This window comes from Euprymna scolopes, chromosome 6, assembly GCF_053919585.1.
Source record: "Euprymna scolopes isolate OS-2025 chromosome 6, ASM5391958v1, whole genome shotgun sequence".
In the NCBI taxonomy this organism is placed as follows: domain Eukaryota; kingdom Metazoa; phylum Mollusca; class Cephalopoda; order Sepiida; family Sepiolidae; genus Euprymna; species Euprymna scolopes.
The window spans coordinates 117,481,977-117,497,672 of NC_136487.1; the positions used below are offsets into that span (position 1 = coordinate 117,481,977).

The 15,696-nt window shown below is 31.4% G+C and overlaps 1 protein-coding gene across 4 annotated transcripts in view; it reads right to left on the reverse strand.

Annotated features, from left to right (window-relative positions):
* The window catches only part of LOC145277907 (sialin-like), a 1,209,741-nt gene that overhangs the window by 61,822 nt on the left and 1,132,223 nt on the right, over nucleotides 1-15,696 (reverse strand). For all 4 annotated transcript variants that reach the window (XM_080129960.1, XM_080129961.1, XM_080129962.1 and 1 more), the window contains exon 10: nucleotides 5,224-5,373. In XM_080129960.1, coding sequence (XP_079986086.1) covers nucleotides 5,224-5,373 — 150 coding nt within the window. The remainder of the gene's footprint in view (nucleotides 1-5,223; nucleotides 5,374-15,696) is intronic.

Consider the following 15,696-nt stretch of genomic DNA (forward strand, 5'->3'; position numbering starts at 1 on the left):
AAACTTTGTGACATATTTCCAGGTCAGGTGCGAACGAATACACCATACTTTTATTATACCATATTTCTTCAAACTGAAACATAATTATTGAAGTATACTTATGCAGATAGATATAGAACGTCTTTATTAAAGTTTGTGCCTATTTCCATTCTATAGAGGCCAGGCGCGAATGCAGACCCCACAATTTTATTATACCATCCCTATTTAAGTTAAAACATACTTATCAAAGTATTCTTGTAAACACTTGTAAACGTTTTTTTTTATTTTTAAATTTTTTATTTCCATATTTTGTGGACCAGGCGCTAACGCAGACCCCACAATTTTAATGAACCACCGTTCTGCCAGATAAAACATACCCATTCCTGTATATCTTCTATCATTATATGTAATCAGTTTTTTAAAGTAGTCAACCATATAGGAGCCTATTCGTGACCACACACACACACACACACACACACACACACACACACACACACACACAGAGGCATTCAGTTTTATATATATATATATATATATATATAATATAATATAAAGCTGAACGTCTGTGTGTGTGTCTGGTCACGAATAGGCTCCTATATGGTTGACTATTATAGAAAACTGATTACATATAATGATAGAAGATGTATAGAGACACGGGAATGGGCATGTTTGATCCTGCAGAACGGTGGTTCATTAAAATTGTGGGGTCTGTGTTGAACGATTACCGAATTTTTTTTATGCAAAAATTGTTGCTAACAATCTATTCCTTGAGGTCTTGGTTTTTGTTAAAACAATATATATATACACTTGTGCCCGATATTATTCATACCCCCTCTTGAAAATTGAGTTTATTAGGTGTAACTTTGTAAGAATTTATTGTTTACGTCCATATTGATACATATTCTTAATAAACCTCTTCTGATCATTTTCGTCATTTTAAAATCTCGGGATACTTGTAATAAAAGAAATATACAGCTATTTATAAAATCTGCAATGTTCAAAAATAATCATACCCCCTTATTTTTTCAGTATTAATCGAGTTTCTGACTGTTTGTTTCCTGTTTGATTCTTATTTTGAATGCTTTTATACAACCTTTGATTAATTTCATTTCGTTTTTTGCATTTTTCAGAAATTAAAATGATATCAACTGAAAACCAAAAAAAGAATAAAAATTATTAGAATGGGGAAGAAAAAAGAGCTTAGTAATGATCTTAGGACTAAAATTGTGAATTCACATAAGGATGGTTTAGGTTACAAGTCAATTTCCAAGAAATTTGAGGTCCCTACAGCAACAGTACAGAGCATCATCAAAAAATTCCAGAGCCACCACACAACAAACAACTTGATTGGTAGAGGAAGGAAAAGGAAACTGTCTGCTAGAGCCACCAGGAATATTGTAAGAAGTGTTAATGCAAGTCCTACTAAGGACATTTTAGAAAATCTGGAGTCTTCTGGCATAAAAATATCAAGGCAAACATTGCAAAGGACTCTGCATGAAAATGGTCTGAAAGGAAGAAGACCAAGAAGGACTCCATTGCACACCGGAAAACGCCTTGCAGCACGTCTAAAGTTTGCTAGGACCCATGTGAATTCTCCAGAGTCCGTTTTCTCAAGTATTTTGTGGACTGACGAAACAAAAATTGAATTGTTTGGTCATATGGATGCTTCTTACGTTTGGAGGAAGAAAGGAGAAGCTTACAACCCAAAGAACACCATACCCACGGTGAAACATGGTGGTGGTAGCCTAATGTTTTGGGGATCCTTTTCGGCTAGTGGTCCAGGTAGTTTGGTCAAGATAGATGGAACCATGAAGAAGGAGCAATATTTGGAGATACTCCAGAAAAACATTAGACAGGATGCGGAGAAGCTCCATTTAGGACCAAACTGGGTCCTTCAACAGGATAATAATCCAAAACATACTGCCAAAATAGTCAAGAAATGGTTTGAGGATAATCACATTAATGTTTTGGAATGGCCTAGCCAGAGTCCTGACCTGAACCCTATCGAAAACCTCTGGCACATATTGAAAACTGAGGTTAAAAAGCGGAAACCTAGAAATTTGAGGGATTAAGAGAACTACTGCATTGAAGAATGGTCAAAAATCAGTGTTGATGATTGTAAAAACCTTGTTGATAAATATCCAAAACGGTTACAGGCAGTTATTAAGAATAAAGGGCATACTATTAGTAAGAGAGGTATGAATAATTTTGAACTAGTGCCATTATTGTTTTTCTTAGTATAATGCTTCAAACTTGCATAATTTATTTATTTGTTGAGTTTAAATTAAATGCTTATGCTTGATTTATTGTTTGAAATCCCTTTAATATTGTCTATCTTCTGGTTTGAGCAATATTCTTATAGAAATCTCAAAGATCCGAGGGGTATGAATAATATCGGGCACAAGTGTATATATATATATATATATATATATATATATATATATATATATATATATATATATATATATATATATATATATATATATTTGTATATATGTATATATTTGTACATGTGAGTATTTGTTTGTATACGTATGTATATGTATATATTAATATACAAATTAATAAAAAGTAGCGTTTCGTTTTTGTCTTAAAACGGTTGAATTTAGAAACGACGTTTTCGTTCTTTTTCGAACAAGAAATATCCGTTAAATTACAAATGAGCATCATAGCGTTTCTCCTCATAACGTCTTATATCCTTTGAATTCTTATTCTCTCTTAGAATAAATAATATCGTTAGAAGTCAAAGGATTGGACAGTTAAAGACGCGTTTCTCATTTTTATTTACTGTTTAATTTTTAATTTTTCGTTTGTATGTGTATATGTACTGTGTACATGTGTGTATGTGCGTACTTATATGTGTATATATTTAAGACTGACGTGGCACCTTCTCATTGGCTATACCTCCTTCTCCTCTTCCTTCTTCTCCTCCTCCTCTACCTTCCTTCCTTTTCCATTCCCCTTTTCCCCGGGCATGCTCATACTTTCACTACACCGATCAAGACTGAAGGATCGGTCGAAAATATGTACTTATAAAAAAAGTTTTTTAATTTTTTTTTTTCATAATATTATTTTGTATTCCTGCACGTCACCAATTGAAAACGAATAAAGAAAAGTTATAAGCTTTTATACTTTTCGAATTCTTTTTTATTCATATATATATATATTCATATATATATACTAGCATAGGTGCCCGACATTGCCCGGGTGTTTGGAGGTGTTACTGAGCAAAAAAAAAAAAAAAAAAAAGGTAAATTTTTTAAAATTTGACCCCTATTATGACCCCTTAACATTTATTATTTTGGGCTTAAATCAAATTATTAAGTTAGATCCATGTCCAAAGAACCTATATCTAAAATTTCAAGTGTTTAGACCCAAAATTGTCGGAGGAGTTTGGTAGAGTTCTAAAAGATCAAATCGTTGAACTTTGACCCCTTAATAGCCAAATTTCTGGCCGAAAACCGATCACATAGATTTTCCTAAATCTCAGTACTCTGTATATCAAATTTCGAGTCTGTAGACTAAAAATTGACAGAGTTATTGCGTAGGGAAATGTACACACACACATACACACACACACACTTTCACTTTTTATATATATATATATATATATATATATATATATATATATATATTGTTTTTTTTTTTTTAAATGTGTTTCATCGTCTACGCCACAGCGGAGAGCTGAATTTAGCGAGATTGGAAATCAGGACCCCATGGTAAGAAGCCTATGGTAAGCCTATTTGATAGATTATATATATATATATATATATATATATATATATATATATATATATATATATATATATATATATATATATATATATATATATATATATATTGAAACATGGACATATTGCATATTATTGGTGAAACAGTGACTAAAATAAACATGAATGCACGCACACACACACACAAACACACACACACACACACACACACACACACACACACACACACACCATACACAAATTACAAATGCCTATGAGGTTTGACTTGATTTTTATTGCCGTTGTGATATGACGATGTCTATTAAATTTAATATTGAAATAATCAAATTATGAATGTTGAATTTTAGCTGCTGGCGAAACAAAAGGAAGAAAAGGGAAATAATTTGCTCAGAAAGTTAAATTGATTTCTATAAAATTTCCTCAATAAACTTCGTGCGAAATTTTTCATTGTTGATGCGCATTTTTGATTCTTTCGAGTTTTCAGATTCACAAATAGGATTCCTTCGAAAGAATGTTCAGTTGATTTATTGAGTAGCTGGAATGGATACCTGGCGTTGCTCATCCATTATATAAATTAGGACAGTAGAAAATGGACTTTGCATTTACTTTTTCAGTAGCTTCGTAACTCTTGTTTACCTTATTTAGTCCCTGATGAGCAATGTTTCGCTTATTAAGGGCCTTCAAAAAACAAGGGTTTTAAAAAAAACAAGGGTTTTAAAAAAAAAACCAAGGGTTTTCAAAAAACAAGGGTTTTCAAAAAACAAAAAAAATACAAAAACAAACAAAAAAACAAATGTCCGTTATCAAGTTCCAAAAAATCATTCAATTAGGCTAATTAAGGTGAACAGCGAAATATTGAGGGGATTGATAACAATGGTTGTAACTGGTCAGAATTTATTATTTAAATAAGAATTTCTGTACATTAGACTTGAAAATAGGAATTGTAGTCAGCCCTGAAGCCGCCCTGTGGTACTGTGTTCCACAGACGGTCAGTTCTAAGAAAGAGACTTTGCTCATATATTCCATTTAGTTTTAGAAAAGGGAAAGGACAATCACTAACAGTGGTTGGTAGACGATCAGATTGAATATCTGGCGGTTTCATTTTTTATCTCACTTTTCCCCCCTTTTTTCGGCAAAGCTATCTATCTATCTATCTATCTATCTATCTATCTATCTATAGGATGATAATGTAAGCATGAAACACTAGTATCTATAGGCAAAAATAATCAATATTTATCTATAAAACTATTATTACAAGCCCCCCCCCCTCAACTAGGACTGGGCCTCTTTAAGAGAATTATCATACGCTGTCAACTGTTCTAAGTTATACTTTGACATAATAATAGCAAAATCATGTATTCACCTTTAATAACCTAAACAGTAAAATCTATTTTTAGGGTAAAAATAGCGGAGGGTGTTGATCTAAAATTTTACTGTTTTCCATATTCATATATAGATATATAAGTATATATACTTATATATCTATATATGAATGCTGAGTTATTGTACTTACCTGTTGAAGGTCAAATTTCAAAATGTCATGCATAAAGGTAGGAAGTTCAGTCAACCACGTGTAGAAACCCCAGTTTTCAGTGAAATGAGCTATGACAATTGCCCAGACCGGGAAAGAAGAGAGAATTTTAAACCATGGAGGCTTCATACTCTGGAAAAGACAAAGAAAAAAAAAAGGGAATAAATAACCACAATTAATGATTCGAAATTTTTGAGATGCAGATTGACAATTTATATTCTTTGGATTATTATTCTCATCATTGAACTAATTCTGTTTTTCTTGGATCTTTAGCTGCATTTTATCCTGAGCAATTGTCAACATCTTTCTGAAATTTGCAATGAATGGTGTTGCAAGTTTAAGTATTCCATCTGCACGGATAGATGGTACAAGACGTAGGATATGTAGGTGATACTTCCGTACTGTCTGCCACAATTATGGGCTCAAGATATGGAAAATATGTCACTAAATACAGAAAAGTGGAAGATAATGACAGATTTGTGACATCATAATCAACCGAAACAATAATCACTGATAAAATCTTTGTGACATCATAATCAATCAAAATTATAATCATGAATAAACTCATTTGTGACATCATAATCAACCAAAATTATAATCACTGATAAACTCATTTGTGACATAATAATCAACCAAAATTATAATCACTGATAAACTCCTTTTTGACATCATAATCAACCAAAATTATAATCACGAATAAACTCATTTGTGACATCATAATCAACCAAAATTATAATCACTGATAAACTCATTTGTTACATCGTAATCAACCAAAACACTAATCACTGATAAACTCATTTGTGACATCATAATCAACCAAAACAATAATCATTGATAAACTCATTTGTGACAACATAATCAACCAAAACAATAATCAGATACACTCCTTTGTTACATCATAATCATACAAAAATTATAATCACTGATACACTCATTTGTGACATCATAATCATACAAAAATTATAATCACTGATACACTCATTTGTGACATCATAATATCAAATAAAACAATAATCATTGATAAACTCATTTGTGACAACATAATCAACCAAAACAATAATCAGATACACTCCTTTGTTACATCATAATCATACAAAAATTATAATCACTGATACACTCATTTGTGACATCATAATCATACAAAAATTATAATCACTGATACACTCATTTGTGACATCATAATCAAATAAAACAATAATCATTGATAAACTCATTTGTGACAACATAATCAACCAAAACAATAATCAGATACACTCCTTTGTTACATCATAATCATACAAAAATTATAATCACTGATACACTCATTTGTGACATCATAATCAACCAAAATTATAATCACTGATACACTCATTTGTGACAGCATAATCAACCAAAACACTAATCACTGATAAACTCATTTGTGACATCATAATCAACCAAAACAATAATCATTGATAAACTCATTTGTGACAACATAATCAACCAAAACAATAATCAGATACACTCCTTTGTTACATCATAATCATACAAAAATTATAATCACTGATACACTCATTTGTGACATCATAATCAACCAAAATTATAATCACTGATAAACTCATTTGTGACATCGTAATCAACCAAAACAATAATCATTGATAAACTCATTTGTGACAACATAATCAACCAAAACAATAATCAGATACACTCCTTTGTTACATCATAATCATACAAAAATTATAATCACTGATACACTCATTTGTGACATCATAATCAACCAAAATTATAATCACTGATAAACTCATTTGTGACATCGTAATCAACCAAAACACTAATCACTGATACACTCATTTGTGACATCATAATCAACCAAAACAATAATCATTGATAAACTCATTTGTGACAACATAATCAACCAAAACAATAATCAGATACACTCCTTTGTTACATCATAATCATACAAAAATTATAATCACTGATACACTCATTTGTGACATCATAATCAACCAAAATTATAATCACTGATAAACTCATTTGTGACATCGTAATCAACCAAAACAATAATCATTGATAAACTCATTTGTGACAACATAATCAACCAAAACAATAATCAGATACACTCCTTTGTTACATCATAATCATACAAAAATTATAATCACTGATACACTCATTTGTGACATCATAATCAACCAAAATTATGATCACTGATAAACTCATTTGTGACATCGTAATCAACCAAAACAATAATCATTGATAAACTCATTTGTGACAACATAATCAACCAAAACAATAATCAGATACACTCCTTTGTTACATCATAATCATACAAAAATTATAATCACTGATACACTCATTTGTGACATCATAATCAACCAAAATTATAATCACTGATACACTCATTTGTGACATCATAATCAAATAAAACAATAATCATTGATAAACTCATTTGTGACAACATAATCAACCAAAACAATAATCAGATACACTCCTTTGTTACATCATAATCATACAAAAATTATAATCACTGATACACTCATTTGTGACATCATAATCAACCAAAATTATAATCACTGATAAACTCATTTGTGACATCGTAATCAATCAAAACACTAATCACTGATAAACTCATTTGTGACATCATAATCAACCAAAACAATAATCACTGATACACTCATTTGTGACATCATAATCAACCAAAATTATACTCACTCATAAATTCATTTGTGACATCATAATCAAACAAAACAATAATCACTGATAAATTAAGGCAATCGGCAACCTTTTCAAATGCTTTCATTCTTTTTTTGTTGAACTCATGAATCTTTATATTCATTGTTACTTAACTCCCTTTATTTGTATGAACACGTGATGCAAAGGATAAAGGCGTTCAATAACAATCAGTTCTAAATTACATTCTTACTACAGGCAATATCAACTAAGAATATAACTAAGAATAAAATAAGAATGACCTAAGATTTTTACCCCGTTAGGGCGAATGTAATGAATACGCATTAAAACCTAGTTAAATTCCAGGTTTTCTTGGGATTAGTAAGTAATAATACCATATATATCCCAAAAATATATGACTTGATATATGCATTAAAACGTTGTTAAATTCCAGGTTTTTTTGGATTAGTAAGTAATATATCCCCAAAAATATATGACTTGATATACGCATTAAAACGTAGTTAAATTCCAGGTTTTCCTGGGATTAGTAAGTAATAATGCCATATATATCCCAAAAATATATTATTGCAGTCAGCCTAGAAAACATTATGATTATAATTTTTGTTGATTATGATGTGACAATTGAGTTTATCAGTGATTATTATTTTGGTTAATTATGATGTCACAAATGAGTTTATCAGTGATTATAATTTTGGTAGGTTATGATGTCACAAATGAGTTAATCAGTGATTATAATTTTGGTTGATTATGATGTCACAATTGAGTTTATCAGTGATTATTATTTTGGTTGATTATGATGTCACAACTGAGTTTATCAGTGATTATAATTTTGGTTGGTTATGATGTCACAATTGAGTTTATTAGTGATTATAATTTTGGTTGGTTATGATATCACCACTGAGTTTATCACTGACTATAATTTTGGTTAATAGATAGATAGGTAGATAGAATCTAGATAGGTAGATAGATTTAATTAACGAGAATGGATGAATAACATGCAGGCATGTTAATAATAGCTTCAGCCCTTTCATAGTTTGTTTTCCTTCCTTTGCTATCAACGATCGCCATAAATATTTTATCTTCTTTATGAAGAACTCGCATTTTTTAGAACTCAACTTAATACCATATTCTTCAATTCTCTGATATGGGCTTTATGTTGCATCTTATTTTCGCTTTTAATCAAAATACTATCCAAATGTGCGATTATATATTCCATATCAGCCGACATTGTGTCTATTATTTTCTGGAATAGCCGTGGAACTACCTTCAATTCAAAAGGAAAACGATTCAAATTTAAAATTTCTTTATGTGTCAAGTACTTCAAACCTTCTTTACTGATTTTAACCCGAATGTAATCTTCAGACAAACCCAACTTTGAAAACATTCTACGATTATTGAATTTAGTTGATATATATTCTGAAAATGGTAAAGGATATACATCGGCTTTCAAACAGTCATTTAACCCAGTCAAAAAATCAGCGCATACTCAGATTTTTATTTTTTTTATATGTATGGCTGGCGACGCCCAATCTGAGTAATCGATTTTTGAAATTACGACAATTTTTTCCTCATTTCTAATTCCTTATTTATTGCATCTAGTGTCGAAAAGTATATTTTATCCTTAAAGAAAGAGTCATTTTTATATGCTTTCTACAACATGCATTGCGTGTAACATTTTTCGTTATTTGTATTAGACTTTTGCCTTACAGTCTGTATTTGTGATTTGCTTTTCTGTTCAACCTAATTATTATTTTTTTAAAATATTCATTAGATGCTAGCATTCCTGTGTTATCTTTTGCAGCGTAACGTTTGGGTCATGTTCCATTATAATAAGAATTCTTGATCTAATTTCATTGGCTATCGGTGTCGTCTTTAGACGTTGGACAATACTTATACATTTGAACATGTCGCGCGATAATTCCGTTAATTTGAATGCCTCACTCTGTGTGCTAACCATACTTGCTTATGTAACTAAATCATCGTTATCATATTTTACGATATTTAAACACTTATATCGCGTATAGAATTTCAACAAAATTTCTACCGTTTCACTAAATATGTTTCCGTTATTATTTTTAATAAGATTAAATTCACGTAGTATTTTCTTCTGTTCCCATCTTTTGTAACAATAGCGTGCGTAAATATTGTTTCAAGCTTATGAAAATAAACGTTCAACCAATACCCGAGTCGTATTTAAATTCCGAAAGTAAATTTGCAATTTCTTCAGATGAAAAATATCCTTGAATCTGGTGATTTTGTGGTACTCGATATTACGTCTTTCAAAAGTTATTTACTTTTGGCTGTTGTTTGAATAACTTTTCAAACCTTCCTTATTGTTGGAATTGTCTTTATTGTTGCAATTGTTATTGTTGGAATTGTTTTTGATTTTTCAATTATTTTCAGAATTGTTAGAATTGTTTTTGTTGTTTCATTTGTAGTTGTAAAGTGTCTTGAAGTACTTTAGTTAATTCCGAAATCTCTTCCTTTTTTTAATGTATTCACGAAGGGGCAAGTTCTTACTTTCTGTAAGAATTGAATAAAAAAAATCTTTTTTATACGTTCATCATTAAGTTAAAAAATGGGAAGAAAAAATTGCTCACTTTCTGTAAGTAACGATAAATCTTTCTTTAGTTTTTCTTCTTTTTTTTTTTAACTTGCAAAATTGTTTCAAATAGTTTGCTGATAGACTTTAAAAAAAAACTTTGCGAGTTTGTTTCGAATCCTAAGTCGCCATTGGTATGTCCTGTAAAATGAGTATATATCGTTTGAGGTAGCAGAGCGGGTTTTGCTACAGTTCGAGTAATAAATCTAGTAAGTTGCAGTTGATTGTTTGTAGTTAAAGCTGGTATTTCTTGCTTACCTTTCGACGTCTCCCCTAGGTGGCTCTACCAGTCGGTATTTATGGCTTAACCATGGCTTTCTAAAACTTTCTAAAACAAAACAACTCGAAAAAAAAAATTATCATCTGGGGATGAAAAATCAGTGATTATAATTTTGGATTAGTAAGTAATATATCCCCAAAAATATATTTCTACCGTTTCACTAAATATATATAGCTCAGTGGTAGAGTATTCGACTACAGATCGAATGATACCCTGTTCAAGCCCGGGTGTACCTCACCATTTTATTTTATTTTTTTCTTGTTAATGAGTTCAATTTACGATTAAAAAAAAAAGAGATACTTTCGTTTACATATTTTAAAACTAAACATAAATCAGAAGTGACTTTTCCAGGGCATTCATCGCAATAAAATAGTTTTTATAAAAAAAAAACAATCAAAATGTATAAACCCATAAATTATCTCTTCTTTTCACAATTAACGTTTTCACTATGAAATTCAGACCTGCAACCATTTTAATTGTAAATCACTATAGTAAGGTCGACCATAACTGAAGCATCCTTAGTCTAGTTGCCCCAGCTATCTGTTCGACTAGAGCAAAACTGCTTGTGGTTGAAGAGACTAATGTGGGTTAACTACTGAACATGTTAATTGAGCATTAGGAATTTTAGCACACAGTTTCTAGGTGTAAGGATGCTTAGTGTGAACTATATTTAGTTTGATTCAATTTTATACAAAGGAGGTGAAAATTCAGATACCTGACCGGTTTTTGAGAAATTTTAACAATAAATAATATCAATTAATATTTATTCTTCAAACTTTAGTTTTTTTTTTCAGTTTTTGAGGGACATAATATGAGCAGTCTTCTTCCTACCCCAATTTGAAAAATTCAAATATATCAGATTTGCATTGAAATTTAATTGAATATTATTCAATACTAATTAAATAAGATTCCTTGAATTTCAATTTCTTCTAAATTTATGCCTTAATTTTTTGGCATTTTCTAGAATAAAAATGAATAATGGATTTTTAGAAAAAAATTAAAAATAATATTAAAACTATTAAATATATGCACTTCATAGTTGTTGTGTATATTCGCTAGCAAATATGCATCTGCAGGAATATTATTTTCTCCCTCCAATCATTTTAGGATTGGAAAAAAAAATGTCGGTGGCCTTGGCTTTTTAAAGAAAAAAATGTAATCAATACCTTGAAAGCAAAACTTAAAAAATAAAAAAAAGTAATTAAAAATGATTCTGTTTCACTGATTTTCATGGAGGTGTTATATTGCAAAATTGTCTTTAGGATGACTGGAATTTTTCAATTAAATTTTTTTATTTTTTTCCAAATATCAGATGCAGATAAAATCCATGCATCTAAAATCATCGAAGTTATGTGTACTAAATGAGTGAGGACTTAACTGCAAACTATGCATTGCTCACCTCCCCTTCTTTACGACAAAAACTTAAAAAAAAAAAAATTTATTGTCATTTCACCCCAAACAAGGTACAGGGCCACTTGGCCGTAAAGGGCTACTATTTAGGACCATATTTGCAGGGATACTATTTATGGAGTTGGGCAGCAAGATGTTTGTTTACATTACATTTGAATTTCAGAGAAACAGGGGCCCGGGAGGTAATTCCAAAGTGCAGCAGTCCAACAGAAAAAGGAAAGCTATTTGAGTAAAAGGCTTCATGGCATGTAGGGATCTCTACAGTGTAGGGGGTGGGATTTTGCTGCCTGTTGGGTTTGTCTAGTGTATTGTAATCGAGAGGGTACTAGTGCTCGGAGTTCGTCAGAGCACTTGCCATTGAAATACTTGTAAAACAGGTATTTCGATGATGGGAAAGAGGTTGGAGTTGATTTGATAGTTCAGGACCTTTAAGGTTGGCAACTCTTTTATAACCCTGTCTAGGAGTGAGAGACTAATGGCAGATGCACCAGCCCAGATGTGGCAACAATACTGCATGCATAGGCGAACCGTGGCCTTGTAGAGATACCGGATACTCTCAGGTATGAATAGCCTTTTAGCATGGTAGAGAGAGCCCACCTTTCTCACAGCAGTCTTGGCAATTGCCTCAATGTATTTGTTCCAATTCATGTTGCCTGCGAATGTTAACCCTAGGAGCTTGAGAAAAGTACTGTCAGGCAGTGCATCGTTCAGCTAATGATTTCTCTATCTCCATCTCTGTGCCTAACAACTAAACGAAACTTAAATGAGCAATGTGGAACAAAATGACAGGGAGGAAAGTTTGGGGTTCATTAATGATGAGGAGTTTGCATGATACGTTTCTTTGGCCAAGGATATAAATAAAATAATTAAACTATGAAATTGTGTAACGTTGTCCAGGAACCAACACGTTGTATGCCTTAGTCGCAAAAAAGACAACAAATAAGAAAGAACTTCAACTGGCTTCTTTTTTTTTGTTGTACAACATTTATTTCCGCATTCTCTCATGACGTCATTTTGCAGGCATTTGCATACGCGCGTCCGTGCTATGTTACAATTGTACTATCATTCATGTTTCGGCGGTTGTAAGATGCATGGTGACGATAAAGATGCTGTGTCTGCAACAAATAACAGTAAGGCAATACAACACACAGAAGAGAAAAAGCCTCCATTGTCAATGAGTGAAAATGGATAACGTCTGTAAAGGTGCCTACATGGGGGAGTCTAATGTGAAGAAAAGATTGTGTAATCACTAGGGCTACGACAACAGCATATTCTTTTCATTGTTTTGACTCTCGAGTGTGTATCCATTGATATTTTATATAGAGTGATGTGGTTTTCGGTTGATTAACTGTGTCTAACTGATATATAGTCAAGAGTCAAAACAATGAAAAAAATAATCTGTTGTCATAGCCCTAGTCATCACCAACCACACCTTTTCCTGAACCGTCATTGTTTGAGTTCAGTGGCAAGTAGAAGTCGATGACGACTGGAAATTATGTCGGGATAAGCAGAGAGTTCATACATATGCAGTACCTGGTATTCCTAAATGGTCACCCATTTAGGAATAATCAGGCTTAACCTTGCTTAACTTTGTTAATCTAACGAGAAGTTGCAGGTCAACATGATTATGATGCACAGTGTTTATTTGCTATCTCTACTATTATAGAAAAGTCACTTTGTGTATGCGTGTGTGTGAGTGTGTGTGTGTGTGCGTGTGTGTGCACGTGTGTGTGTGAGTTTCTTCCTCATAGGTTCCGAAACGGTTGAGCCTATCTTTTGCAAATTTCACACAAAGATAATTTATATGTCAGGCAGTGTTCTTAGATATGTTTTGTACAGAAATTCACCCAATAAGAAGCGAAAATCGAAAAAAAGATCCGATCTTAAAAATAGTCTTTCTCTCATTTACAGGGAAATATTTTTCGTTACACCGACCAAGGGAAATAATAAAATTTCAGCAAATCATTTTCGAAAATGAAAAAAAAAAATCAATCTTAAAAATAATCTTTCCCTTTTATAGATAAAAAAGAATTTTTACAGATGAATATTTTACGTTACACCGGTCAAGGGAAATAATAAAATCTCAGCAAATCATTTCTTCTTAAAAAAACAGATTTATTATCTGGAGATATAGCTCAGTGGTAGAGTATTCGACTACAGATCGAATGATCCCCCTGTTCAACCTCAGGTGTACCTCATCATTTTATTTTAATTTTTTCTTGTTAATGAGTTCAATTTAAGATAAAAAAAGTGGTACTATTTAAAATTGCCACAAATCATTTTTTCGTTTACATATTTTAAAACTAAACATTAATCAGAAGTGACTTTTCCAGGGCATTCATCGTCAAGCCCAAATATTACCTAACGTGGTATTGTAAACAAGCATAGATGGAATTTAATGAACGACATTATCATTATATATATATATATATATATATATATATATATATATATATATATATATTGTGAATTAGTCCACCGATCAAATTATTCCTTGTAATATATAATAATCAATAGAGGATAGATACTATAATACATACATATGCAATCTGCATTAATTAAAATATCATATTTAAGCGTACTGCGCGACCGAGCAACATCAGGCGGCCAGCTAGTATATATATATATATATATATATATATATATATATATATATATATATATAAGCTTTGAAATTGTAGTGTTGTTAACGTTAAAGGTGCTATGTATGGCATAATCACATTGACACACCAGTTCCTGCATATCTCGGCATTGTTTCCAGTCGTTCTAGACTTCTCCTTATCATTGAGCTCAAATAATGCTGCTTCAGGAGATTTCACAACCCTTACCTCACGGTTACATGCACAGAGGGTATCCATTGTCTTTCGAGACTGATCGGAGACGATGATGATGATATATTTGCTAGTAAAATTAGAAATTCATCTCCAGGCAGCGAAAATATAAAAAAAAAAGTCGGTGGCTTTGAGTTTTTTTTGTCTTTTTTTAAAATCAAATTATTTAATTAATAATCTTTCTAAAACAAAACAACTCGGAAAAATGTTAATTATGATGCCGTGATTCTATAAGGGTGTTATGTTGGAAAATTATCTTCAGAATTATTATGAAAAAAAAAAAAAAGAAAAAAATGTTTAAGATTTTTTTAGATAACGACGAGTGATAAATTGTATTACTTTGATGATTTAGACTAGTATTCTCATCTTGGCTATTATTTTCATAATATTTCTACGGATGTAACCTCCGACCTTCTTCAGGTGCATCTTTTAGAACTGGTGAATCTTTAAATCGAACTTGAGAACCTATACAGAATTTTGAACTGAACTTTGTCTATACTCCATGGGGTTAGATTGTTCACATTCCGTCAGCCATTCGTAGACTGATGACACCACAATCTATGGCAACACTTCAAAAGCTAGCAATGACCAAAATCTTTTTGATTCTCTCTCTTCTGATCTTGAAAAGATAGAAAACATGAAAACAATGGGGAAAAGATGGTTGGTTAATTTTAATGCATTGAAAA